The following is a 27863-nucleotide window of genomic DNA, read 5'->3' as shown; positions in this document are numbered from 1 at the left end:
GTTTTATGCTGTAGAAGTTGTGTCGTTTGGTAGTGTTGGCAGTAGGTGTCACTGTTGTCTGCGGGAAGGGGTGGCCTTAAATCTGAAGTGGAGGTAGGAAAAGTTAACTCCTACCTACAAAATTCCATCTTTCCTACAAAACAACCAGAGGGATTGTTGGCAAGTTCTGGTTATGCTGAGGCACAGTCCAGGGGAAGAAAACTTACAATACCTGATATTAAACCTTGGTTAAACAGAAGAAAATGTGTACTGGTCATGCATTTTGATTTTCCTTATTTCCTTGTGAATCACAGTCCAGAAAAAGAAAGAGTTGGTCTTGGACTTGATGCTAATACATGTCAGTGGATTCTGCATCCTTGATCAGGGAGTACGTACTGCGTTGCCTCATTGCACCAGTTGAAATTCCCAACTGGTGGCCTTACCTGGGTACTATTTTTACCTGCTTCCCTCTTCCCAAAATTCTTTGGGAACCGAGGCAAAATTCTGTGTGTAGTCCTGAATCCTCCCTCTTACCTCATACATTAAGTCAGGTTTTCTTACACATATGCTTTCTCTACTGCTGCTTCCCTGTGACACCTCACTCAGAAGACCGATGGTAGCATTTATTCCTTCCTAATCACCTCCAGCCTCTGTTTGGCAGCTGTGCTTTTCCTCCTACCAGGCAGTCTGCTTTGCCACCTCCTCCAGGAGTCCAGGCCTGAGCAACCAGCCTGTAAACTCTTTCCAAAGATGGTTTTTGTGAGAGCATGTTCCTCTTCGAACCAGAAGAGAGGTGCAGGCATAAGCTGAGTTGTGATTCATCTGACAGGACATATACTTAGGGAGGAGATGAATTGCTGCCTTCCTGCTTCTGTCCACTGGCTATAGGGAGAATAGGGAAGTGTCTACTATTAAAGGTTTGCATCTGGTCACATAAATCCCACATTTTGAAGACTTTTCCTCGTTATATGCTGTATTTGTCTGTAGTGAAACCTCACAGCTTGCACATATGGCTTCCCAATGTTTTCTATTTTGCCAGATTGTGAATATGGAGAACAGACTGTAATGACTTTTGTTTTAATTTCTCAAAGAAGGAAGCAGGTCGTGGTGATGGTGCTGTGTTGGAGTTATTGTGATGGTACCATACCTCCAGGTGTGCAGCGTGAGGACTGAGACAACATCCCAGTTCAGTCCTTCCCCTTGAAAACTGCAAGATGAGAAGAACTTCTGTGGCTGGGCTCTGTCAGCTGTCAAAACTGCTTTTTTGGGAGGGAAGAAATGGTTATCTTACTTTTAGCTACTCATTTCATCTGAAAGCTGAAGCTTACGAAGCTGGTGAATAGGCCTTAATGAAAAACACGTGCTTGACTCCAATTAGGTTGATTAAAAATCGATTAGAAATGCCAGAGAGTGTGAACAGTAGAAAAACTGGAGTGTTAGATTAAAAGGGTGTCTGCGTGCTCAGATGCTTCATTACGTGGATTTACAAGTTAATTAAGCAGGAGAGGAAGTTTAAATACCCAGACAGCTTAGCTTTACACAAGGAAGTGCTCAGCACCTCTGTAGCTCATGAACCTTCATGTTTTGGTGCATGGACAAGATGCTCAGGCAGCCGTGGTGCAGCTAATAAGCTGTTCACACCACATGGAGGTGGTAAATGTTCTTACAGTCATTTGTGAAGATGAGAGGCTGAAATGCTGAAGGTTTTTTCTCCTCCTTGGCCACGTTGTGGTATTTCCAAAACAGAGGTCACTTCAAGGCTCTGTAAGTATCCTGCAGCTGGTAGTAATAGGCTCTGTGGTAACGTGGTTCACTTCTCACATCCCACTCAGGATGGGCCACCTCTGTCTGAGGTCGTATTGTGGATGTGTCTCTCTAATCAGGCTCTCAACATGTGCAGTACTGATAGGAATGGATTCAGATTTGCTATTCACTCAGGCTTTTTTGTCCTTGTTAGCAGTATTGGGAAGGTGGTCTGTGCTGACAATCGCTGCAGAAAGGACTTAAGCCCTGTATGTTAAAATCTCTCCTTCAGTTCCTAAATACACAAAAGCAATGTCTTGTTCTACAATTGCTCTTGCACATCATTTCACTTAAAGCTGCTGGGCTTCTGATAGCGTTTGGGCCTCTGAATGCATGACTGCATGAAATCCTCTTGAGTTAGTACAGTATCACTTCTGGAGGTGTGAGTATAAGAGAAGCCCTGATAACTCCTGTAATATCATCTAACCTAGCTGTTGTTGATTTAAGTAAAGCTACTAGGTGTTAAAGGGCTTCTGCTGCTCCTATGACATGATCTGACCCCGCAGATCCAATCTGGGGAACTACAGTAACTCCAGAGAGCAGATAAGCTTTCATTAAACAAAACATCTTCTCCCAGTTCTGCTGATAGGAGAATAAATTTGGCTGCAGTGTCCTGAGCAGCTAAACTTGGTTTTTTCAAAGCAGATCATAGCAGAGCTGCTCGCATGGTATTGTTTTTCATGTTGCAATAACAGCTCAGGTTCACTGAGCTTAAATGGCCAAAGGTGGGCAGTGACAAGATGCTGCTTGGAAGGGGACCAAAGCTCAGCTTCTCAACTATTACTTCCTAACTAGAGGCAGGGAAATATATATGAGCCACTTCTCGGACTGAATCAAATGGGCAGCTGTGCAGTACTGAATGTGGTCACGTTGATCATAGAATGGCCTGGGTTGAAAAGGACCACAATGACCATCTAGTTTCAATCCCCCTGCTAAGTTCAGGGCTGCCAGCCAGCAGACCAGGCTGCCCAGAGCCACATCTAGCCTGGCCTTGAATGCCTCCAGGGATGAGGCATCCACAGCCTCCTTGGGCAACCTGTTCCAGTGCATCACTACTTTTAGTTTAGCTCCGCCTTGTTTAGGAAAGAAACTTCTTAACAGATGGATCAATTGGTGATTAATTCCTTCTGTCTTTAGCAGCAGTTACAACTAACAGAATCCTTCCTGGGGTTAATCCCTGAAATGAGGAACAGAGGGACCAAGCATGCAATCAGTGGAAGAAGTTCAGCGTCCATGGAATTACACGAGCCAAACAGGGTCACTGACTTTGGGTCAGTCCCTTCAGGATATTGGTAGATGTGCGGTAAGAGATGAGGGGAAGTAGGAAAGATTTTTGCATTTTAAAATGCACCTTGAGAATTATGTCTTCTGCTCCTAGCTTTATTTTCCCCTTCTCCCTTCTTAGAGAAGGATCCCAATTCATAGCCATGACTGAAGCCTTCTTTAAATGTTTTTCTTCAATGGCCAGACTTGATGTTCCTAACTGGGGAAGATTTCCACCTGGAAGACTTGGCTGCCTAGACAGTACAGAGAGCCAAGACGAGGCAGGCATCCCCTTGGCTTTGGACATGAGCACCCAGATGGCCTAAAGCCAGCATAAATAAATATGAACTGTAATCAGACCTCTGGAGTGCCTATACTGTAACGAGCAGCACTGAAATGGATGAGCCTATCAAGTGTGATCTCCTTTCAGCATAAAACTCACGTGGGTCAGAGTTGTGGGGTAGCATCTTCCTGGGATGGGAAGTAGCGATGGAGGTGGAAATGGAAATGGAGATCTGTGCTTTCTGAAAGGCTCGTTAAGGATTTCCATCTGTAGCATCACTGTTTGAGACAAAGCACTTTGCAGGCGTTTTACTCGTGTGGTGCTAAGCTATCTGGACACTGTGACTAATCAGTCATCAGAAGAGTCATTTTCCAAGCCTGGATTTTGCCAAAATCTATGGAAGAGAACAGCATGGTTCATAGCAAGTTGAAACAGTCCATGAAGCCTAAGAGAATTTCTTTGTACGTTAACATAAATGGAGGATTGGTGGTCTTTCTCTGCTGTTAGCCTTATCTTCAGTTTTCCTTGCTCACCGTGTGAACAGCTCTGCTGGGACTCTTCCTTAATTTGCTATGGCCATAAGGACTGATTTCCTTCTGTCACCCTGGGTAACCATCTCAATGAACATGTATATCAAAAACACCTCACCACGTCGGGGAAGGTCTGTACTGTTTTGTGACTGAGAACAAATGCAGTGGGTTGAAGATCACTCATTGGGAGAATGCTGTGAGAGCAGTGTGGGGGCAGTGCTCCTGTATGGAGGAACTGCAGAATACTTCTATAGGAGCTGAGAGCATCCCTCTGCCCTTTGTCTTATGGTAGATGTCTCCTCTGCTTCAGCTACAGTAGAGATCTGTGAATTAGGATAAGACTGCTAGAGGCCTCAGGTTTTGTGCCTGTGTTACTGGAGGAAATGGTTCATGCTCTGCTTGAAGGTTTACTCCTTTTCTACTCACAGCCCACACTGTAGTGAAGGTGATCTATCTGTTGGCTCCTTTAGATGTTCTCCTTCTGGAGGCCTCCCTGGCTGCCCATCTGATGGATTCTGTTTTTTTTTTCCCCTTCTCCAATTGCAAATGGCTGAAAGCATCCACTGTTGCAGTGTCCACATGGCCTCGATTATTCAGACACTTAATTCGAGTCCTACCTATGGAAGTCAACTTGAAACCATTTGAGAGGGTGATGGAAAGTATCTGCTCTTTGAAAGCATCTTCTGTGAGTTCCTTACGGCGCTGACTCTTGCAGAGGTTTAATGCTGTAAATGAATGAGCCAGACTTGCATTTTATTCCCTATTGCCTTCTCTTGTCCTCCATCTGCTTTTGACAAATTGGAGGAGTAGGTTCCCAAGGAAAGTGGGAAAGGGAGTCTATGATTATAAATTAAGAGACTTTTTTCCTTGTGAGAAAGTAAATGCAGACAGTGACGGTTTAAGGGGCTGTGTAAGAAATATGCTATAGCTGGCTGGCACTGCCTATAATCTAATCTCTGGTCTGATTTAAAGAAGTGTTCAATTTCTTTATTAGGAAAGTCTTGGCTCTGTTTAGTAATAGGTTGGAGTATTTTACTTCCAGGATCCTACATCTCACCCATGGCCAGAAGCAATCTGTTCTGCTTTTAAATCCCTGGTAGTAATTCTCAGTTTAAATTCAGGCTCGTTGTTGTCCTGGCAAAATGAGACTCGAGGCATTTATTTCTCTTGAGAAGTAGCATAGTGTGTGACTGCTGTCATTAATGGATGTATTTATGGCTTCGAGTTCCATACATGAAAAATGCAGCTGTCTGATAGAAGCAAATAGATATTTGGAGTGTATGGCAGAACTACAAAATAGTGTTATCAAATGTTGAATAAAGCTGAGACTTTTAATGTAAACATAAACATATGTTAGTTTAATAGGCAGAGCCATCAGTGGACTCTAGGTTTTTTTTTTTTAGCTAGGAATGGAGTTGCTATGTAAAGCAGTAAATCAGCAGAGCAATTAACAACCGAGAGGGATATCTCACTTGGAGGATACAGCCTTCCAGTACCAAAAGAGAGCCTACAAACAGGAGGGGAGTCAACTCTTTACAAGGGGAGATAACAACAGGACAAGGGGAAATGGTTTGAAGTTGAAGGAGGGAAGACTGAGGTTGGATGTCAGGGAGAAGTTCTTTACTATGAGAGTGGTGAGGTGCTGGAACAGCTGCCCAGAGAGGCTGTGGATGCCCCGTCCATCCCTGGAGGTGTTCAAGGCCAGGTTGGATGGGGCCCTGGGCAGCCTGGGCTGGTATTAAACATGGAGGTTGGTGGCCTTGCCTGTGGTAGAGTGGTTGGAGCTTCATGATCCTTCAGGTCCCTTCCAACCCAACCAATCATTCTATGATGATACAGCAGAGTGAAAGCAAAGTGGTTCAGATGAACCTTCAAGCATTACCTCGAAGGTACTGCAAGCTGGAAGAGGGCACACATGGCATCACAGCGTGTTCCCAGGCTGTAAAGTTAAGTTGGACCCTGGCAGTGTGTGGTCTTTGGGAAGATGGGGAAAACTGCTTTATCGTGTGAGCAGGGCAAGGATGTCATTGCTAAGAAGTCGTGTAATAGTGAAGAAGTCCAAAATGTGGCAGCTTTTCTTTTTTTCCAAGTTAGCGCCCAGGTTGAGTTAATTGCCAGAACATCAAATCCAACCTTAAAGGTGCTCAAAGATAGGAAACTACTCAGCTTTTTATTAGCACAACACTGTATGCTACAATTGGTTCAGGTCTCAAAGCCAAACTAAAAGGTTTTTGGGGGGGGGAGGAGGGGAACACTTGAAAAACATTGGAGAAGTGCTCAGAGATGTGGTGCCCAGGGAAATTACCCAGAGAGGTGGTGGTGCCCCATCCCTGGAGATGCTCAGGGTCAGGCAGGATGAGCATCTGAGCACCTGCTGGAGCTGTGGGTGTCCCTGTGCAGTGCTGGGATTGGGACCCTATGGCCTTTAATGGTTCTTTCCAACTCAAACCATTCTACGAATGCCCCAATTAGCCCGGATTCCATCAACTCAGGAACCAGCAAACAACCAGGATAGATGTTGAATTTTTACCTGCAGGTTCTTTCTAAAGCAACGATGTAGAATGCAGTTTTTGTTGCCTTTAAGTGACAGCACACGACTGATGTTTTTGTACCAATTCCACTTTCCTTTAGTCCAAGGGAAGAGAGACTACTTTCTTTCATCTTCTGCAGAGTCTCAGAAGGCACGCGGTATGAGAATGGAAGTAGAACAACAGCTTCATACATTTCCACTTCCAAACCATATTGGGGTGGCCTCCCCAGTTTAAATTCCGGCGAGGAATTTGAATGCCTGCTTTCATCTCAGTGCTTTCCCAGGCAGCAGTGTGAGACTCACCTGATCGCACAGCAGCTCTCAGGGCCCCAAGCAACAGCAGTAAATCTATCAAAGTTGTGTTCCTGTTACTCTGCTGCTGGCTGACCATGGCTGTGAGCTGCTGCAGGAACGCCGCAATGACGACACTGTTGGCTGAGATCTCTCTGTAAGAAGACTTGAGTTTCTGCTGTAACTGTCTTGGCTTCCCTGACCATCGATGGGAATTTGATGGCAGGCCAACAGCCTCTCAGAGCTCCGAATTAGCTCTTAAAGTGCTGTGTAAGTGCTAATTTTAATAATAAATAACAATAAAAATCACTTAAATGATCTAGGAAGAATCCTACGTTGGCTGATACCGCATAGATCACTGCCATCAGTTGGCTTGTAGTTGTCAATTACTAAACCCATTTGGATTGTACTCAAGGCACACTTTGTGCTAACTTTAGGCTCTAGCTTTGGCCATGCGTACAGATGAGAAATGGAAACAATATGTGGTCTATTAGCACTGAAATTCATCTCCATTAATTATATCTAAATCTTAATCCAGATTTATGGCCTGCATTTGGTGCTCTCTGTGCATTGGTGCAATCGTCGTTGACTCCACTGAGGTCTGTTGTGCATGTGGAGATGACAGGCAGAGTCTCCATGCTGGTGTTCTTATGGCTTAGTTTGCATTCCTGCAATTGGATGACCACAGGTTTGCACGTGGGTGCAGTAGGGGCTCTTTTTAGCTGGGGAGGGGAGAGTTCTGCCTGTTGCTGCCTTGGTGACTTGAAGTCCTCGCAGTTTTCATCTCGGAGGGCCCAGCTGCAGGTGTGATTGTGACCTTATTGTTACTGCTTTGAAGCTCTTGGGACAAGTGGTGCAAGAGTGGAGGCTTGCTGACATTGCTTGACTCGGTGCAAGGGGCAGCATTTGACGCTGAGGCAGCCAGGCTGAACTGTAGGAACTCTTTATCTTGCAAGGGAGGACAAAATGGTCTTTGGCTTAAAACCAAATCCATTTCATATTAAAACCAGGCGATCGCTGAAGTGTTTTGTGCAGCAGTCTCTATACTTTTAGACAAGGATTCAGCAAATTGAAGTGTCCTATAGCATGTACTGGTTTAAGAGTCAGCCTTTGGTAGCTGTTTGTTCCTCATGCTTGGGAGTGGGTAGGACCCAAGGCTGTTCTAAAACTTGCAGGTTGTTCAACTGAGCATTAATGTAGCAGACGAACCTCTGATAATTATTAATGTTTCCTAAGTGCTCCTTTGATGGGTGAACCACACCCCAGCAGTGGGATTTTGCTGTGTGAGTGTTGCAGCAGCGGGGCTGTGCAGCACTGAGTGCCTAACGGTGTTCTTCCCATATAAAATCAGGTGAAGAGGAGAGAAGGGGAAAGGTACCTTTCACTCTGTTATCACTCTTAGCCCTGAATAAGAATTTGTAATGTCTGGAAAGAAAACATTCCAGCCCTTTGGAATGGGGCAGGCTGGAAACTGTTGGGTAGGAGACTTAGACCCTGCTGTGTGAAGTCCAGGTGTGTTGGGGAAGATGGGAAGGCAGTTCCCAGTAGGACATAAGTGTTTGTGAGAGGTCTTGTCTCCAACAACGAGGTGAGAACAAGCCTTTGGGTGATCTGGTGCTGTAGGCTTCAGCACTTTGGCTCTTGTGTGCTGGTTTGCTGGGCTTAGCTGGGTTAGGTGCTGTCCTCACACTGATTAAACTGATGCTGTTAAGTAAAGTCGGGATGCGAAGGGAAGGTGGTGTGAGAAGGAGTGCTTTGTGATAACTCATGGTTGAAACACGTGGCCTGGCAATCTTGGTCTCACTGCATGCAGGCCATTGGAAGCTGCCAGCCTGAAGCTTTACGTAGCTGTGCCTCAATTGCTCTTAAATGTGGAAGGGATTAGGGACTGTAAAAGGAATTTGCTGGGCAGCCTCTTCTGTATGCTGTCGTGCTTTGGTCCTTGGCTCACAGCAAACATGTAATGTTCCTTTAGTAAAATTCTGTGTTCCTGTAAAGGGACAGAGGTCTTTAATTTTGGCTGAGCAGAGGTGGTCATTAAAGCATATATTGGAACGGCCTGGCAAGGTGTTTGCTTAATGCATTGGGTAACTGCCCACTGTTTTACTGTTCTGAGCAGACCTTAGGTAAACGCTTACTCCAGCAGCATGAATAATATCCTAATAAAAGGAGGAGTTAATTGCAGAGCCCTGACTGGGAAGAGTGCACCTGGGCTTGCACGACATGCTCTGTGTCTTCAGTCTGATTCTCACTTCCTTCAAGAAATATGCTCATTTCCACTCTGTGCTCATTAGTTTTAGTATGCTAATGACTCCTACATCTGTCTTTTGCTATTGCTTTCCTCTGTGTTTTCTTCAATACGAGGTGGCAATCTGAGTTCCTTTTTTGCCTTGCTGGCTTTGATGTGCCTGATGCACTCACCGTTAGGAGCCATGAGGAACCTCTAATGCAGCTGTGATTTCTCCTTTCTTTACAGGCTTCACAGAGCTCAGTGTGCAATTAAACAGACTCAGGTAACTGTTCAGAAAATAGGAAGGGAGATTGAAGAAAAGCTGAGATGCACATCTACAAGCAACGAACTGGTAAGTTCAGTTACTTAAAGCCTTATTCTACAAACTTGCTGAAGCACCTGGCTGCTGTCTTGACCTAAAACCTTTATTTGTTTGTTTTTTTTAACTTGACCATGAAAAATTTACTTAAGTCCCATTTGAAATGGCAGGTTGACTTGAGAAGCATATTGTATTTTAGGTTTGTGTGTGCTACTCAGGTAGACCTATAAATTGCTTACGCTATTTTACCTGTAGTATTTATAATTGTTTTTATGCTATAGAACCATAAAAACTGCACAGGAAATCACAGAATGGCCTGGGTTGAAAAAGACCACGATGCTCATCCAGTTTCAACCCCCTGCTATGTGCAGGGCTGCCAGCCAGCAGACCAGGCTGCCCAGAGCCACATCCAGCCTGGCCTTGAATGCCTCCAGGGATGGGGCATCCACAGCCTCCTTGGGCAACCTGTTCCAGTGTGTCACCACCCTCTGGGTGAAAAACTTCCTCCTAATATCCAACCTAAACCTCCCCTGTCTCAGTTTAAAACCATTCCCCCTTGTCCTATCACTATCATATATATATATATATATATATATATATATATATATATATATATATATAAAAGAAGTTTCTCAGGAAAACCAGACTTTAATTATTTAAGTGACTCTTGATGGATTTAGAATGAGGTGAGTCTTTCCTTTGGGTGAATGGAATTCATGCAAAAGCTGTTGCTCAAGTGACACTTGAATTTTAAGCAGGAATTATGTTGGACCTTGTAATAGCTTTTGGCAGTTTGTTTTGCCTGACCTGTTGCCTCCCCCTTAAAAATATACTGGCACCTGGTTTAGGTTTTGCCCAGAAGGACCTCGGCCTTTTCGCTCAGGTCAGAGCAATGAATCTGCAGAACAGGATAGTTCACTGTGCCTTCATTTAGAAGTTCATGCTGGTGCTCAAATGATTTACAGCTGGTGCCTTGTATAGGAGGAAAAGGCAACTTCTGTGACGTAGGCTTTAGGAGATGGGTTTAGGTTTGAGAATACTCAGTTTCAGAAGGTGCCAAACTGTGCTGAGGGCTTGGCAAAGTAAGAAAATGAGGAGGAAAAAACTGATTTCAGCGTTGCATTGTAGACAACTTCAACTCCCTTAGGAGCAATGTAACTCCAACCTATAGCTTATTGGCCTTCTGCTGGTATCCTGGCTGTTAAAAGGCTTTTAATCATCTTTGTCATCATTATTTTTTTCCAGTTATAAATCTCCTTATCCCTCCCTCCAAAAAGCTTTTCCTTTATAAATATGCAAGCAGGACTACACGAAGAGCATTAAAACCAAAAATGACAACAACAGTGCATGTGATGCAGCTTCTTAGTAAAATGATCTATCATACAAGGAAATAATTACCCACTTTTTCTTTGTTTAACAGTCAAAACTCTTCCTGGGATTCCATTCCTCTGTAGAAATGTGTGAGCTATGGTTTCATTCCTTCATATTGAGTCACGCTTCCTGCTGGAGCCTTGAACCAAGAGGCTGAGCATACATGAGTAACTGAGGCAAACAAGCAGAGGGAAGAGATCAGCAGAGTGCTGCCTCTTTCTCACACAGTTAGTGTTAAGTATCGTTATCTCCATTAGCTGCTTGGAAGAGGTGAAAGCTGGCTGAGTCATATCGTGTGGCAGTGCCTGGTGGTAGGTGCCCAGGGCCACCCCTTGGGTTAGGAACTCTGTCCAGGCTATGGCTGGACTGCAGGCTTGCTTTTCCATATTGAGTCTATCCTCGTTATAGAATCACAGAATGGCTTGGGTTGGAAGGGACCTCAAGGATTGTGAAGCTCCAGCCCCCCCGCCACAGGCAGGGCCACCAACCTCCATGTTTAATACCAGCCCAGGCTGCCCAGGGCCCCATCCAACCTGGCCTTGAGCATCTCCAGGGATGGATGGGGCATCCACAGCCTCTCTGGGCAGCTGTTCCAGCACCTCACCACTCTCTCTGTAGAGAGCTTCCCCCTGATATCAAACCTGAATCTTCCCTCCTTCAACTTCAAACCATTTCCCCTTGTCCTGCTGTTATCTCCCCTTGTAAAGAGTTGACTCCCCTCCTGTTCGTAGGCTTCCTTTAACTGAAAGGCTGCAATGAGGTCACCCTGCAGCCTTCACTTCTCCAGGCTGAACAAGCCCAGCTCCCTCAGCCTGTCTTTGTAGGGGAGGTACTCCAGCCCTCTAGTCGTGGTTATTCTCAACCAGTATTTGTAACTGAAAGCACACTCGTAGTAGAAAATTCTGCTTTGCTGTGCTGACAGCAGCATCGTTTCCTAGTGAAGAGGATGCCTTAAAGGAAACAAGTGATTCTATTAAAGAGAGAGCACGTAGAGCAAAAAAATCCTTAAAACTTTGAAGGTAGGAATCCTTCTAGTGTAACTGCATAATGACTCAGTCTGTTCTCTACTATATGTTCTTTTGTATCCTTCTTTTCTCATCACACTGAGGCTAGGGGTAGGATTTAACAGTGCAACTCAGATGTTTCCAGCCTTTTTTCAGCCTCCTGCCTGGCTTTAGCATAGACTCCTCATTACTCACCTTCCTCCTGTGACCGAACCCTTTGCCAGTGAATTCTTGCTGTGCTCTCAGTGCTCTGCTGTTAGCATCCATCTGTCTGTCCTGGGGGACCTTCCTTCTGCCTCTCCTTCATCTTCTAACTTCTGCCCTGGGCTGGGTTGCATCACTGAGCACAGGAGAGGAGATGGATCCTGCAGGACAAGCAAGCATTCCAGAGCACAGCTGAGGTTTTTCTCCTTCCAAAGCAGTAAAATGATTTTGGTCCCTCGTAATCTATTATGTGTGGTTATTTCTTGTCTCACCTTCTTCTCTGTTAGACGCTGCTCTTGTTCTGTTTCTTCTTATCACCTCTTCTATGGATTTACCTACGTGAGGAAAAACTGAAAAATAAATAGACTGCTTTTACTACTTATTCACCTATTTTATTCTTCTTCCACTAGAAAAAGGAGAGTGAATGTTTACAATTGAAGATCCTGGTGCTACGGAATGAACTGGAGAGGCAGAGGAAGGCCCTTGGTCAAGAAGTAGCTTTGTTACATAAGGAAAAGAATGCTTTACATGACAAAGGTGAGCATACAGATGTTACTGCTTCTGCTGCAGGTGTTCATAATCTGAACAGAAGAGATTTAAAGCTGTGCTTAGCTAAAATTTCCTGAAAGAAATCAGAGGAGCTGCTCTGCGCTGCAGTAAGCAGTGGCACTATGCAAGTATATTTTAACGTCGCGAGGGATGTTTTTGAACCTGTGATTAGGATCCCATTCTAAGTGTTACAAGACAAAAATCATCCTTAGTAGCTTATATAATAAGTAAAAGGTGAGATGTGTAATCATTTTGGCTTTTTGTTTTACACTGTAAGTGTCCTATGGTGAAATGCTACATGGTTGTGTCTTCAGAGCTCACCAGCAACCGGTCTACGTGGATGTCTTATCTTGTTGGAGGACCCTGAACTTCCAGTAGAATCCAAACTAATGGGTTACTACAAAAAAAATGAATTCTATTTGCTTAATTCTGGCTGTGTTTATGCTATGTTAGCTGAATTTTGCTGCCACAGTGGCCGTGAAGGAAACAGGTCTTGAAAGAGAATGAGGTTTTGTAGGCTGCACTTGGCTGGTGAATGTTGTATAGGGCACGAAGAGTGACACTGTAATTCCCCAGTTTAGCAGCATGACATGGAAAATGGGCACCTGGGAGCAAATGGAAGGGTTAGTGCCAACACTTGGACATTTTAAGAGTGGATACTGTTGGTAACTAAGAAAATCTTTGGTACTGCTTTTCCTTGTTTCCTGATTCCTCTTACTGTTTAGGAAATGCATTTGAGACTGAGTACCAGAAGCATCAAGAGCGGAATGAATCCCTGCATGAGTTAAGAAAAGAATGCACTGCAAAGAGGTAAAAGGACCCGTGGCTTTTCTTTTTTCCACTTGTCTGCAGTTGGAAAGGAAGTGTATGTTTGAGAGTAAGGCATTAAAAGGGGCATCTGTGTTGCAAATTTCTTCCTGCTGTCACTCTGATGCTTCTTTTAAGAGATGCTCCAGTTCCCAGAAAGCAGAAGTGATAATGAACAGTAGCAAGTGTAGACAAGATGCTCTGTTGCACTATAGAACTTTCCTGCCAACGTTGGTGAAGCACTGCTTTGTAACAGTGAATTGTCATAGTCAAAACATGCCTATGATAAGAGAGCTGATAATGAAAAGCCAGCATTGTCTCCTGCATTTATCTTAATGCAAGTATTTTGCTGAGGGAAGGGGGATGATACTTGGGAAGATGTGGGAAAGGCACTGATATCTATTCAAAGCTTTTGAAGAAGCTCATGATTTTGGGTTCTTTTTCCCCAAAGAGAACTGTTTCTGAAGACCAATGCCCAGCAGACTATTCGATGCAAGCAGTTGCTCTCAGAGCTATCCTACATCTACCCCATTGATCTGGTATGTTTTGGGTGTTCTAAAACCTGTGCTTGATGTAAGAAACAGGAAGCTCGTGTCGTACCTGGAGCAAACCAAACCTCTCTTTCCTTTCTCTTCACTCATGTGCTGCTTCTTAGAGCTATTTCTTGGATTTGGTCCTCAGGCTGTAAACCTCACACAGAGAGGATTTACGCCAGCATCTCTCAAATAATCTACACTCTAAGAGTAGAATGTAACCCTAACTTAATGGATACTTGCCACTTCCTATATAATTGTATAAAGCAACCTTGGCAGTAGGCTAGCCTCACTCTAACGGGGCTCACAAAACCAGATGTCAAAACGTAGGGCTCCTAAACCTTTCTCTACACTGAATTAAGATAAAACCTTTCCTCTTCAAAAAGAAATCCCATTTATTTCTGAATTGCTTGAAATGTGGACTGAAACGTTACCTCAGTCTGTCTGGGTTTCACTGGGTTTTTAGTTTATCTTTACAAGATATGCTTTGTTGTTTCTGGGTTTTGTGTGTAGGCTTCTGTTTTCTGGCTGTTATTGTCCCATTCTCACTTTCTGTTTCTAAACTTGCAGAATGACCAAAAGGATTACTTTGTTTGTGGAGTCAAGCTTCCCAACTCTGAAGACTTTCAAGGTAGCTGGATGTTTAATTCAGTTCTCACAGCTGCTTCTGCACTCAATAAAATTAAGTAAACTGATGGCAATAGTGAAGGATTGGAAAGATCTGGAGTGGAAGAAAACTTGCTCAGTATTTGGTCCTAATTCCTAGCTAGTGCAAAGGTAGTTTGACTCTCAGAACAGTCCCTCTGCATTTTGAGTTTAAATGGTGATACACATAAATATGACTTCAACGCTGCCTGACGTTCCTTCCTGCCATGGTATGGCAGTATTTTACAAGACAGCTTCTGCTGTAGCTTCTGACATCATCTTTTTGCAGAAGCAAACACATGCCTGCTTGTGTCCCAGTCGTACAGGTGGGTGTGTGTGTTCATCTACAGGTGTTGGATGTGATTTGGAACTGCCTTAAAATTCCCTTGAGGATTTCTTGCTCCCAGTTCTTGTTTACTCTTCCAGGCATATATGGTTTCTGGGGCAAAAACTTCAGTCAGTTACTTAAGCCAGTAGGAATTAATTTGTGCTACTGATGGGTGTATTATTAAATCTCCGAATAATGGAAGTATAATCTCTAACAGAATCACAGAATGGCTTGGGTAGGAAGGGACCTGAAGGATCATGAAGCTCCAACCCCCCCCACCACAGGCAGGGCCACCAAGCTCCGCATTTAATACCAGCCCAGGGCCCCATCCAACCTGGCCTTGAACACCTCCAGGGATGGATGGGGATCCACAGCCTCTCTGGGCAGCTGTTCCAGCACCTCACCACTCTCTCTGTCAACAACTTCCCCCTCACATCCAACCTCAGTCTGCCCTCCTTCAACTTCAAACCATTTCCCCTTGTCCTGCTGTTATCTACCCTTGTAAAGAGTTGACTCCCCTCCTGTTTGTAGGCTCCCTTTGGGTCCTGGAAGGCTGCAATGAGGTCACCCCGCAGCTTTCTCTTCTCCAGGCTGAACAAACAGCTCCCTCAGTTTGTCTTCGTAGGGGATGAAGGGAGCACATTAATTAGTTTCCCTGGTTGTGCTGGAAAAGAAAAGCTTTTTGCTTTGGAAGGGTAAAATGGAAGGGAGGACACCCCGTCAGCCATTTAGTAGTAGAAGCATTTAATAAAAGGAACAAATAGTGAATTGTAAAGCAGTCTGTTGGCTTCACTTGTGTCTGTTCTTATAAGTTCTGATAACTTCATTATTGAAATTGTTTGCTGAGCAATGAGGATGAGTTTGTGCTGAGTCTGCGTGGAGATTCAATTGATTATTTAAATGTTCTTTTCATTATTCACAGCGAAAGATGATGGAAGCATTGCTGTTGCCCTGGGCTACACCGCTCATTTGGTTTCAATGATATCCTACTTCTTACAAGTGCCACTCAGGTATCCCATAATTCACAAGGGCTCCAGGTCTACAATCAAAGATAACATCAATGACAAACTGACCGAGAAAGAGCGAGAGTAAGTATGTCACAGGTGTACTTCTTTCTTCAGAGCAACAAAGCAGCAACCAAACACACCTGAACTTGAGCAGTCCTGGGTGCTCAGCTGGGCTATTGATCTTGAAGTGATTTGTTACTGTCTTTGGTAGCTTTGGGACAGTGCTTTTGAGTTTCTGATGTCCAAATTCTGTGGTCTGACAGTAGTTAGCCCCGCTTTGTCATCTGGGGTCGTTTGGCAGGCATGTGCTGTTGATTAGGCATCTAATAATGACAGAAAAACCTGGATAGTGTGTCTGCTAGGTAAGCTGTGGCTTCTGATGGGAAAACTCACCTTTTTGTGTTCTTTCTGACTATGGGGATGAAATGCACGTGGCAGAAGCAGCCTTTAGTGAGGCTGCCAGTGCTGCTATACTGCTTGCAATGAAATAAACAGCTTGCTTTAGCACAGAGGATTTTAAACAGGTAGGAGAAGAGTATTGTGGATTGTTACCTAGTAATAAATCAGAGCTCAGTGAAGAGGTTTTCATCTGGTCTGTATTCATTGTCTTTCAGTGCGTACCTGGGCTATTGTTATGCTACTAGGAAACTATCCTGCTGTCCTTAAATCCACTCGGAGTGCTTTCTCCTGCCTTTTGGCTCTCTGCCTGGTTTTCCCCCTGTCTTTGCACCTGTGTGCTTCGTTAGGCAAGCAGTGACAATTACTGCCTAAGCTTTGCTTTGTAGCCTGCAGCTCAAAGGAATGCAACGCTGACCAGCTGCGGGAGGCCAGCTGCTCCACTCTGATCCTCTGTGTCTGCAGACAGTTGCAGAGTCAGGTTTGCAGCACCAGTAACTTCCTTATGTGTTTTTTTCCCACTTGTGACGTTTGAAAAAGGGAGAATAGCTGTCTATTGTCTCATTCAAAATGCAAAACCTTCTCTTTGGACGCACACAGTTGAAGCATGGTAGTATTTTAGCAGTACTTCCTAATAGTTCAATCAAGATGGAAGGGTCTTTCCATGTTGTGCATAGCTGGGAGGGTTGGGATTCTCGAAGCATCCGATTTCTTTTTGAAGCTCTGTGACTTCTGGCAGGCCAGCAGAGGTGATTTGCCTTCTGAATTAAGCTGTCGCTGAGGTCTTACTGTTCTGACAAGATAAAATATGGATTGCAGTAGTTGTCCTGCAAATGATTTTTGATACCAGTTTAATAACTTGCCCAAACATTTCCTGGATAACTTACACAAACACATTAATGTTCTATTAAGAGTAGTCGTCTAAGCATATGTAAATCCCCTCCATACATCCCATTTAGGAGAGTAGCAAGCTGAAATGTTTCAGTCTGGAAAACAAATTTGAGGAGTAGAGCTGCCTGTGTGTGGGTGTATGAAGATTAAACCAATTTCCTGTTGTCTGAGACAAAGTGGAAGGCTTAGTCCTTTAGGCTCCAGCCTTCCAAACCCTCAGGACTCAGTGCTGTATTTCACAATAGGTTACTGAAAAGGAGAAAGTTCAGCTAAGTATATTAATCCCTACTGGGCTGTTTACCTGTGTTCTGCAAGATTGTTTCAGGATTAACTCCTGCCTGAGATCTTCCCAGCTATTGGAGAGCCCTTCCCTCCAACTCTCAGGTGACTTGAGTTGCTATAGGAAACCTCAAAGGTCTTACCTTTCCTTCTAGTCTGATAGCTCATGTTTCTCACCTGCTCCTCACTGAACGGAGCGTGGCAATTAACATGCATTACTAAAGTTCTTTATTTCAGTCACCCGCCCTTGAGCAGTGACTCAGTGACCCTTATGGGTCCCTTCCAACTTGGGGTGTTCTATGGTTCTAATTTCTGGCACTGAAGCATGCACACAGCAGGAGGCTGTGGTTAGCATCTCTCTTGCATCCAGCCCCTTTACTGAAGGTGGAACAAGATACTGGGTGCCACTGGCAGGTATTCTAGATATGTTGCAATTGTAGAGGTAGTGGTATTTATAATCTACTCAATACCTGTTCCCTCTGTATCTCATTAATGCATTTTGGCACTACTAAAAGGCTGTATTTATGGCTTCCCGAGCCAACGTAAGGCAAGAATATAACTTTGAGTAAATACCTCATTAACATGTTTCTTCAGTGGTCCCTTTTAATGTCTTCAGAGTGCATCATACATGTAAGAGGAAGCAGCTCCAAAAGCTCTGAATACAGAACTCCCAAATGGAAGCTACTTAGCACAGCAGTGTGTTCCTTCCAGTGACAAACACCCTTGCTGAATAAGCTACCTAAATTCCTTGGCACTGTTCTTGTGGAATAGAAACATAGCACTTCATCTTGTTTTCATAAACACGGTAAGAATGCTGGAAGTGAACTACTGGTGACACGTTCTGATGCTGTCTGTCAAGCCCTGTATTTAATGCTTCTGTTAGCCTGCTCCCTGAGTTTTAAATAAGGGGTAGCTTCTGATTTTGCAGCAAAATAAGGAATGTTGTGTCTGGAGTAAGACATGCTTTGAATAATTGCTGTTGTTGGTGGTGCTGCCGTTGCCATATTATTTTCAGATAGTCTCAGGTCTTGTCTTGAAATGCTGATATAAACTAAACATCTTGCAAGGTGAATGCTGCTTTTTGCTCACTGAAAGCTATGTGAATGTCTGTCTGAATGTTTCCAAATGATATAGGTCTTGCTGTTTGTTTGAGTACAGTAGAATGTACTTATGCCATCTGTTTGGGAGTCTTTTGGCTTCTGTGCTGACTCAAGGCTCTAATTGTTCTCTGTGTTTTCTAGCTGAAGCTTCACATGACTCGAATATAGAATACCAGAGAAGCTGTGGCTGCCCCATCCCTGGAGATACCCAACGCCATGGATGGGGCCCTGGGCAGCCCGAGCTGGTGGGGGGCAACCAGCCCACGGTGGGGGGTTGGAGCTGGGTGGTCTTGAAGGTCCCTTCCAACTCAAACCATTCTCTGATTCCATTCTGTGCTGCCATTTACGTAGGCTTAGCTCAGACACGAGACCACGTTGTGTCAGCACTGTCTTGTGACTGTAATCGAGGTTCAGAAGAACTAAACACTGAGAAGTGTTCTTTCTGAACACACAGCTGCTTTAATTTCTGTGTAATTATCGAGCAGTTGACGTACTTGCTAGCTTTGAAACAAACCTGTGCAAACTGTTCACATTTTCCATTTTTTGATGAGATTTCTCCAACATAACAGTGGAAGTGGTGTCATAGAACAGCTGCCCAGGGCTCTATCTGACCTGAATGCCTCCAGAAATGGGACATCCACAGCCTCTCTGGACAGCAGTGCCAGGGCCTCACCACCCTCTGAGTAAAGAATTTCTTCCTAACATCTAATAACATAGACTTAAAACTGGCTGTATTTCTCTGGGTGCCAAGAGCTTGGAGCCTGATCTCATTTTGTTGCTTAGTCCATTTGGTAAAGCAGCAGAGGTACAAATAATGAGAGCCAGGTCAGTGGGATGAGGCCACCTTGTAGCAGCAGCAGGCTGAATTCAACGTGAAATGTAGGTGACTGTCAGATCTTCAGCACGCTTCTGTGTTCCTCCAGGATGTAAAGCTGCAAGTGAGTTCATCTTAAGACATCTTAATTACAGCCAAAGCTGATGGATGTTTGGCCAAAGAACTCCAGCACTGCATATGATATGTGAATGTTGGTGTATTTGCATGGCTTGTTGATTGAATCACGTTCAAGCCTGCAGGGTTTTTAGCTTATTTTGGGATGCTTTTAATTGGTTTAAGAGGCTAAACTTGAGAGAAATGGAAAAGTTGGAGTAGTCAGGCCAGGTGTACTTCTAATGTGCATGTGTTTGAGCAGTTCAGTCTGTGGGGTGGGGTTATATTTAAGACACGCTCGTTTGCACTAATTAAGCAAGCTTCCATTTTACTGTGTGGCTCACACAGGACTGAGTCAAGCAGTCTCGGTTATGGTGAGCAAGCTCTGATGCAAGGAGTTCTGCTTGTTGGACCTGAGGAAAGGAAAGCTGGCATCAAAAACCAATTCTGTGACAACAGTGCTTCCATGTTACCTACCTCAGTGAGCTGGGGTGCCTTTCACTTCAGTGTGGAAAGCTGGGTATGCAAACAAGAGGAGCAAAGCCTTGCTGAGCAGGCGTGTGGGCAATGCTTGGAGTGCTGGGCAAGCACTCATTGAATGAGCTCAGCCTAAGAGTGCTCCATGCTGCTGTGTTCTCACTGCTGTTTCTAAGAATGTGCAAGCTGAAAAGGAGAGGAGGTGGTTATTGCTTTGTGTCCAGCTGCAGATAAACCATTTGCAACACAGCCATCTGAAAAACTGACACGAGCAAGTGAAGAATAACTTCACACTGATACGAACATCATCCAGCACAACGGAGGAATCTTGAATCACGTTTGCTGCTTCAGCGGAGTTGATAAAATGGCAGGGAGAAGTCTTGGCAAACTGGAATCAGATGGAGGGAGATGGTTTGTTGAGAAATCTAATAGCTGTCAAAGCAGAATTGATTCTTTGTGGTAGATGGAGTGTGTGTTAAGTGTTCAACTGTATTGCTCAAAGAATGCTTTTTGCCATGAACTTATCTTGAACTGTATTTCTGCGTTCCACATTCTTGAGGATATTCAGCTAGAATCCAGGGCTGTTTTATTCTTGATCACTGAAACAGTGCTTTTTGCCTTCGTTGGGCCATCATCGTTACGGCGCATAGATTACAAATTACATCAGGTGCTCTTTAATGAACACAGATGACATTAACACTGGCTTTGGGAGCTCACAGCTTGTACGTGCTGCTAGCCAGGCTGAGCTTGCTTATTGCAATAGATGAGCCCACCGCCCCCAGACACCCACAGCTGAGACATGTTTCTGTGAAGATGTACTGGTCTTCGCTTACTCCCATTAGAACTCTGTGCTCCTGATGAGGTTATTACTCAAAGCATTACTTCATTTTTCAAGGAGCGAGGACTTGACCTGCTTCAAGTGTCCTCTCGTTTAAAAACGATCCCTCCGTGGCAGGGAGATTTAGAGCTCTGCTAGCAAGGCTGTCTGCTCTGTCCATACAGCCCGTCCTTACGGTGCAGCATTCATCACAGTGAACACAGCAAGCCTTGGGTTCAAGCTGCAGTGTGTCGGAGATATGCACAATCAACAAAAACCCATCCTTGCTGCTTGCTCCACACATTGCTGGCTGCGCTTTCTAGGTGTGTGGAAGTCTTATTTGCTGAACTAGTAGAAAGATATCTTTATTTTTTTTTATGACTTTTTGGTAAATTTGCAACTACCTTATCGAGGCTTTCATAACTTGGGTCTTTGGGTTCTTTCCCTACGCACAGCCTATACATATTGAAGTGATTGTACATTCACTGAGAGCAAGGTCATGACAGTGACACTGCTTAATAGAAAGATGGCAGTGCTTCTGCTTTTGATTATCTCATTGTTGAGCTATTCGGATAGGCATTTTGCAAGTACGTTTCATCCAGTTGAACTGCCAACGTGTAATGTATTTTTTCTTTCCCAGCGAGCTAATTATCTTTGCATTAAGTGTGAATGGGGAAGTGCTTTCCTCCCTTGGCAGTCTGTATTTTTTGTCATCAGGTTTGTTTTACAAGTATTTGTTTTCTCTCAAGTAGAGACTAAAAAACATAAGCGAATTCAGATCTGATTACTCTGAGTCATATTTGTGTCTTAATCTCGTCCCTAACAAAACAAAGTGTCTACTTGTGATTTCTTTGACTGCTGTTTCATTTGATTTTCAGCTTCATTCACCAGGTGGGGATCTTATTTTTGCCTTTTCTGATCCTACTGTTTGCTGGCAGGCTCGATAACTGTTCCTTGCAGGCTGTTGGTCACTCCAAGGGGAGTCTGCGACTTCTGCTGTTGACTGGCAGCTTGATACGAAGGGGACCCACAGTGCTCTGTGCTGCATCTCTGAGGAGCTGAGTGGTGAAGGCAGGTTTGTGCTCGAGCATTTTAGCAGTGTTCTTACCACCAAGAGTCATCTGGGCGTGTTATTTAAGATCTGTGCCAGTCTCTGCTCTGAAGTGGATCAAACCTCAGTGTAGCTTATCTGGAAGGGAAGGGGGTTTGGGGCCCTGAGTGAGCTGATGCAGTGCCTGATTTGGTGGTGGGCAGCCCTGTGCCCATGGCAGGGGGTTGGAACTTTACGGTCCCTTCCAACCCAAGCCATTCTGTAGCTCTCCTATGAGCTCTATTCTATGAGCTCTCCTAATGCTTGATCTGAAGTGTGCTGGGGGAGTAGTGGTTCGGAGTGAGATGGCTGGACAATGGTTGCCCTGCTCGCTCTTTTCACTTCAAGGCTTTCAAGGTTTGCTTTATCCTGCTTGAGAAAAGCCCTAGCTCTTTCTCCTCTTGATGCAGCATTCCTTTACGATGAGCAAATAGTATGTGGTGAAGTTGAAGAGAAAACTGCTCCTTCCTCCCCTGCCTGCCCCTGAGGAGGGGGTGAAGTCGAAACTTAAACTTCAGTAAGCACTTAAACCTTGTTCTTGTACAATCCTCGTACTTCAGCCATATCACACAAGAACTTTGTTTTTCAACTCTTTATCTTAGCAGGATTTGGACTTAGTTCTATCCTTGTATAGGCTGTCCTACCCAAGGACTTAAGCTTGAAATTTGTTGGTTTCTAAACTGCCCTGATCTTTTGGTAGGGCTGCGTGAAGCACAGTTGTTCTCTCAGCCTGATGGATGACTCCTTGCTATGGCACCAGTAGTGACTGCTACAGCCACAGAAATCCCATCAGTCCTTTATCTCCTTAATAGTGAGTAATCAGGTTTCAGCTGTGCGCTGCACAGTCATCTCACTGCAGTTCTGAAGCGTTCACTGGTGTGGGGGCATTTGTTTGGTGTCTTAACACATACCACCATTAGTTTACTTTGGGGGTTGCCTATAGTGCTGGTCTTCAATCATTTGCATCGCTTTGTAAATTAATGTTATTTAACACGGTTCCAAGCGAGATAATTGTGCCACGCTTCAACCAAGGGAAAGCAGTTAGATGTGATGCGTAAAACCTTCATTTGACTCATTTCTTCCCCAAAGAGCTTTCTGAAGTAGAGATTAAACTTCAGGACTCTCAGTGTGATCTGGTATAAGGCAGAAAGACGGAACAGAAGAAAGAATGAAAGATCTAAAACATCTGGCGTGATACAAAAGCAGAAGCAGGTGAAAGCAGTTAAAAATGAAGCAATTTCTTTAACTTTAAAAGTAGTTTATATTAAAGACAGGCGGCTCTGGACAGTAAAAATTGGCCACCAATATATTGGTACGTATGTGGTTTTTCCGGGTACAGAGGAGTTCATAAATCACAGAACACAACTGCAAATGTATTTGGACTTGAATTCATGAGAGATAGTTGAGGTCTGAAAGAAATATATGGAATAAAGATTCTTTCAACTTTCCTGACAGCCAACATCTGAGTGCAATGGGAGTCCTGTTGTGATTTACTGCAAGTCCATCAGAAACTGAAGCTGCAGTGTAGAACAACTAAGGATTAGCTCAGAAATGCACGTCAGGATATGAAATTAAGTGAGATCTTGATGGTTGTTTGACTCAGAGCAACTAAAAAAAGAAAGGAACTTCTTATTGGTTAGGGTGGAATAACCAGGACAGTTCTATATATGAATTGTTTAAGAAAAAAAAACACAAAGCAACCTGTAGTATCTAAAACAGACAAACCAGACTAATCAGCTTCTGGGTTTTCCAGGATTAATATCTGTGTGTTCAATCTTTCAGCAGCACAAACTCCTGGTGTTCCCTGCCATGCGTTGAGTCATGGGAAATAAGGCTGAAATGAACCCTGGAAGATAATGTAGACCTTCTTCCTACCCAAAGGAGAGATGAAGCCCATTTAGAGGGAAGTGTTAGCACTGCTGAGGTACAGAGTGGTTTGAACTTACTCTGGAGATATGAAATGTGGATTAACAGGTACTTCCAACAATATGGAACAATGGCTGGTGGTGTCCTGGGACGCTTCTCAGCTTCTGGACTGTATTCCTGCAGAGATAGCATAGGATCTACTTCAAGCAGAAATGGTTTCAGGCCTCTGGACAGGTGCAGCTAGCAAAGGTGTTCATTGAAGCTCCTGTCTGCCCATCACACACCGACCCCAGAACGCAAATGGTTTTAGACAAGAATGCAATTTCAACTGAAAATCAAAATCTGCCTTGGTTTTACATGGCTACGCCTGTTTGGCTGTTTTCATCTTAATGCTTCAGCTGGAGTGGAAATGATGGCAGCCAGCCACCGTTAGTTTTCCACGTTGACTGGAAATGTGTATATTGAATTTCTTTTTAAATAGGAAGACTTTTAAATCAGAGCTGACAACTTAGAACCCTGTCTACATTCCCTGTGACTTGAAAAATGCCATTTGCTGTAGTTAGGTTATACCTCATAGAAACTGAAATGAGAAGTATAGCAGCATGCTTCTTACGCCTAAGATGCTTCTGGATTAAATACCAGGTTAGAAAAAGTCTTATTGGTGTGAAGACTGACTCCAAACCAGTGGCTTCCAAAGAGTCTTGTTAACGGTGTAGGTGTGTACCTATAAGTGTAATACCCATCATAATGGTATTTCTTCATGCTGATGTTCAAGCTGACTGATTCTTTTACAGCTTGTGAGGTGTTGCAAGGTCTTGGAAGAATACAGAGTTGTCTGCCATTGGTGCTGAGGTGTTGCTTTTGCAGTTTTAACTTGGAATGAGTAGGCTTTCAATCCATTTTCATTTAAAAGACTGACTTGGGGGTTACAATTCCCCATCAGAGTTACTGTGAGCAAAACGTGTAACCTTGGCTTCAGTTCTTCCCTTTCACAGCTCTTTTGAGAGGATTTAATGAGGCTTAGTACTCTAGAAACCTTCTCATGGAGTCTGCCCTGTGAAGTAGTATGAGCTGTTGACGCACACTTAACCACTCCTTTTGGTTGTGATTTTGTTTCACCCATTTGTGTGGGCAGTTGACAAGGAAATTAGAGATTCTTGGTTTTAGTCTTGTGCTGGTCTGTATTCTGATACTTGAGAGCAAGCTTTGATTTGTTACTCAAGTTTCTTACAAGTGGGTATATTTGGTGGTAGAATCATTAAGGTTAGAAAAGACCGCTAAGATCGCCAACCCCAACCCATCCCATCGTGCCCACCACGTGCCTTAGTGCCACTTCTCCATGGTTCTGGGACACCTCTGGGGATGGTGACCCCACCACCTCCCTGGGCAGCTGTGCCAATGCTCAACCACTCTTTCCAAGAGGAAAATTTCCCTAACATCCAGCCTCTCTTGGCACAACTTGAGGCCATTCCCTCTTATCCAATATAGATGAGCAGAGCTGAGCCTTGACCTGCTCTTACTTCTGAGTTTGCTTGCTCACTGCCTGTAAGCAAAACCTCTGTGTAAACAGACTGAAACTGAGTTACCTTAACAGAAACTCAGCATTCCTTTGCTCTTAAAACTCCTCAGTGATGGGTAGCATCCAGTGCTCAACAGAAGATTTCAGTGCTAAGAACAAGGTCTGATTTGAATATGAGGTGCCTTTGATGGAAGGGGAGGGAGTTTCCTCACTACTTCTTAATAGCCTGCTCCCTTATGGCTTCCGTGCCAGTCTTTCTTGGACCAGGTTTAAGCAGAAGTGTTCTTTATTCAGCAGCTCACATCTGCTTTGGGATCGTGCTGGTAACTTACAGGGACAGGTTGAGATAAAGCAGTTGATGTGGACTTTCTGGAATTCCAGGTAGAGAGGAGGTGCTTATCCTTGGGAACCCCCCCTCAACCAGGATAGATGGAGCACAGCTAAGGCGAAACCATGTTGGTTGCCAACTGCTGCAAGCTGTACTGAAATGAGATTACTCAGAGATGGTAAGCAATGCCTTGTAACTGCTGTGAACTTATTTCTACTGGTTCCCAGTTAAAGCTCCTTTTGACACTGGGAAACTTTGGGTCTGGAACAGTGTTAGCATCAGCCTTGAGCGTGGTTTGAGTCACTAACCATGATATTTTTCCAGTTTACTATGGAAGAAACTGTTGTCTCATTGAGGTACCACAAGTACAGGAACAAAAGTCTTGTTCAAAGCAACATTCCGTGAAAGGGGAGGTGGTTGTGTGTCTGAAAATGCAATGCATGTGCATGTTGTGCAATTTATTGTGGATTGGCCTTCATTTTGGCAGCGTGGTGCAGCTGGGTTACTCTGCCCATTGGACTTGTATCCCAACGAGTCTTATAAAACACAGCTTTTAACCATGGGAATTCATAAAAGCTTTGCTTTTGTCACTCCTTCAGGATTACACGAGCAAAACAAACATAAGCTTTTAAGACTGAGAATCCTTGTATTGTTTTATCGTGGATCTTTAAGGCACATCTTGACCATGTGATTAACATTGTGTGCTGTTTCATAGAGTCACAGAATGGCCTGGGTTGAAAAGAAGGACCACAATGATCACTGAGTTTCAACCCCCTGCTATGTGCAGGGTCGCCAACCACCAGACCAGGCTGTTTGGATCACTCGTGGTGTTCTCCGCCTGAATTCAGAGTGAGACCCTTTTCATGATCTGAACATCTTTGGCACAATTGTCATTGGTCCCAAAGCTGCCTTTCCAGATGCCTGCCTACCTGCTCCCTTTGTCACTATTAGCCCTTGTGCTTTTCCCTGCTGGTATCATTGCTGACATCTCAGGTGTCCGAAGTGGAGCAAGAATAGCTTTGAGTGCAGTGGAAACATGAGGTAGAGACAACTCCAAATTGGGCTAGTGTGTGTTGTAAGCTACTGAAGTTGTGCTTTTTTTTCTTGCACCAAGTTTATGTTCTCAGACTCTTCTTTATGAGCCACTGTTGAAATTATTACTGCTGTATGTCAGCTGAGCAATGTGCACTTTGTATACAGAAACAGAATATCTACTGTAAGTGCAAGTTGTCTTAGAGCTGTGTTTTATGAAGTCTGTTTGCTGATGAATGGTAATACTCCATAGTCATAAGATGAATGATAACCTATTTTTACAGGAGTTCACATGAGTGAAGAGTGATCTCGCTGCACAGAGTAGGAGCTTTGTTGTCCATAATTCTATGAAGCTGTTTAAGTTGATGCAAGTTATTCAGGACTCACTGTTTCTCACCTGCAGTGATCAAGACTTGCATGGAAGCATTCAAATAAGGTGATAGAAACCCTCATCATCTTGTGCCCCTTTGCTGGACTTGCTGGAGTGCATCCATGTCTGACTGTTGTTGGGAGCCAGGACTGGACCCTGCGCTCCAGATGTGATCTCAGCAGCAGTTGGATAGAGGGGAAGGGATCACATCCCCGGTGATGCTTGTCCTAACTCAACCCAAGGTGCTGTTGGTCCTCTTTGCCTCAAGGGCATGTTGGTGGCTTCTGTTCAACTGAGCATCCACCAAGGCCAAGCTGCTTTCCAGCTGATTGTTTCCCACCCATTCTGTACTGGTGGCTGGGCGTATTCCTCCCTCCATTTCAGAACTAAGCATTTCCCCATACTGAACTCCACGAGATTGTTTTTCACCCATTGTCTGTGATGTTTGGAAGTGTCTGAGGATTATTTTCTCCCTTCCCAGGGCTTAGCTGGTAGCTTTCTGCATTGTCCTTGTGGAACGTGAGGGCGAATAACTGCTTTCTTCTGATCTTCAGGAACCTCTTAAATCACCTTTCAAGAGATGCTGGAGGAGGACCCTAGGACAGAAGCACAAAGAGTGCAACTTCTATGCCAAGGGATGGTTTTGTCTGTTTAAAGGTGTTTCTAAAGTTGACAAGTTGTGCTACTATTTAGTAACTTCTCTCTAACAGTCTCATCTAGTGATCACACAGCAGACACTTGTGGCTTGCTTTTTCTTCTTCCCGATAAATACATCACACTTATTGCTTTGAATTTCTCATCTTAGACCAAGCGTCTGTGTTCTGCTTTAAAGGAGCTCAGTGATTTCCTCTTCCCACCCTCCCCTTACACGTATCATCAAGAGTGGTATCAAGGAGGGGAGATGTTGGAGTGGAGTGGGCAGGCACATGCCATTTTGCAGTTTGAGTGCTCTGTGATTATAAAAATGACCGAAAGAGTAATTTTGAAGTGTAATTTCTGAGCAAGAATAACTCAAACCTTACCCAGCAGGCCAACACGCAGCGTGCCAAAGTAAGAGATGGAGCTTACAGCCATGCTATTTGGAGGAGGCAAAA

At 44.2% G+C, this 27863-nt stretch overlaps 1 protein-coding gene across 14 annotated transcripts in view; it reads left to right on the top strand.

The window, feature by feature from the left end:
• The window catches only part of UVRAG (UV radiation resistance associated), an 85666-nt gene that overhangs the window by 23306 nt on the left and 34497 nt on the right, over positions 1 to 27863 (top strand). For all 14 annotated transcript variants that reach the window (XM_015280858.4, NM_001030839.2, XM_015280857.3 and 11 more), the window contains 6 exons: positions 9156 to 9261; positions 12218 to 12344; positions 13082 to 13166; positions 13615 to 13702; positions 14267 to 14327; positions 15592 to 15757. In XM_015280858.4, the coding sequence (XP_015136344.2) occupies positions 9156 to 9261; positions 12218 to 12344; positions 13082 to 13166; positions 13615 to 13702; positions 14267 to 14327; positions 15592 to 15757 (633 nt within the window). The remainder of the gene's footprint in view (positions 1 to 9155; positions 9262 to 12217; positions 12345 to 13081; positions 13167 to 13614; positions 13703 to 14266; positions 14328 to 15591; positions 15758 to 27863) is intronic.

This window comes from Gallus gallus, chromosome 1, assembly GCF_016699485.2.
Source record: "Gallus gallus isolate bGalGal1 chromosome 1, bGalGal1.mat.broiler.GRCg7b, whole genome shotgun sequence".
NCBI classification, from domain to species: domain Eukaryota; kingdom Metazoa; phylum Chordata; class Aves; order Galliformes; family Phasianidae; genus Gallus; species Gallus gallus.
This window is presented reverse-complemented; position numbering and strand designations above follow the sequence as displayed.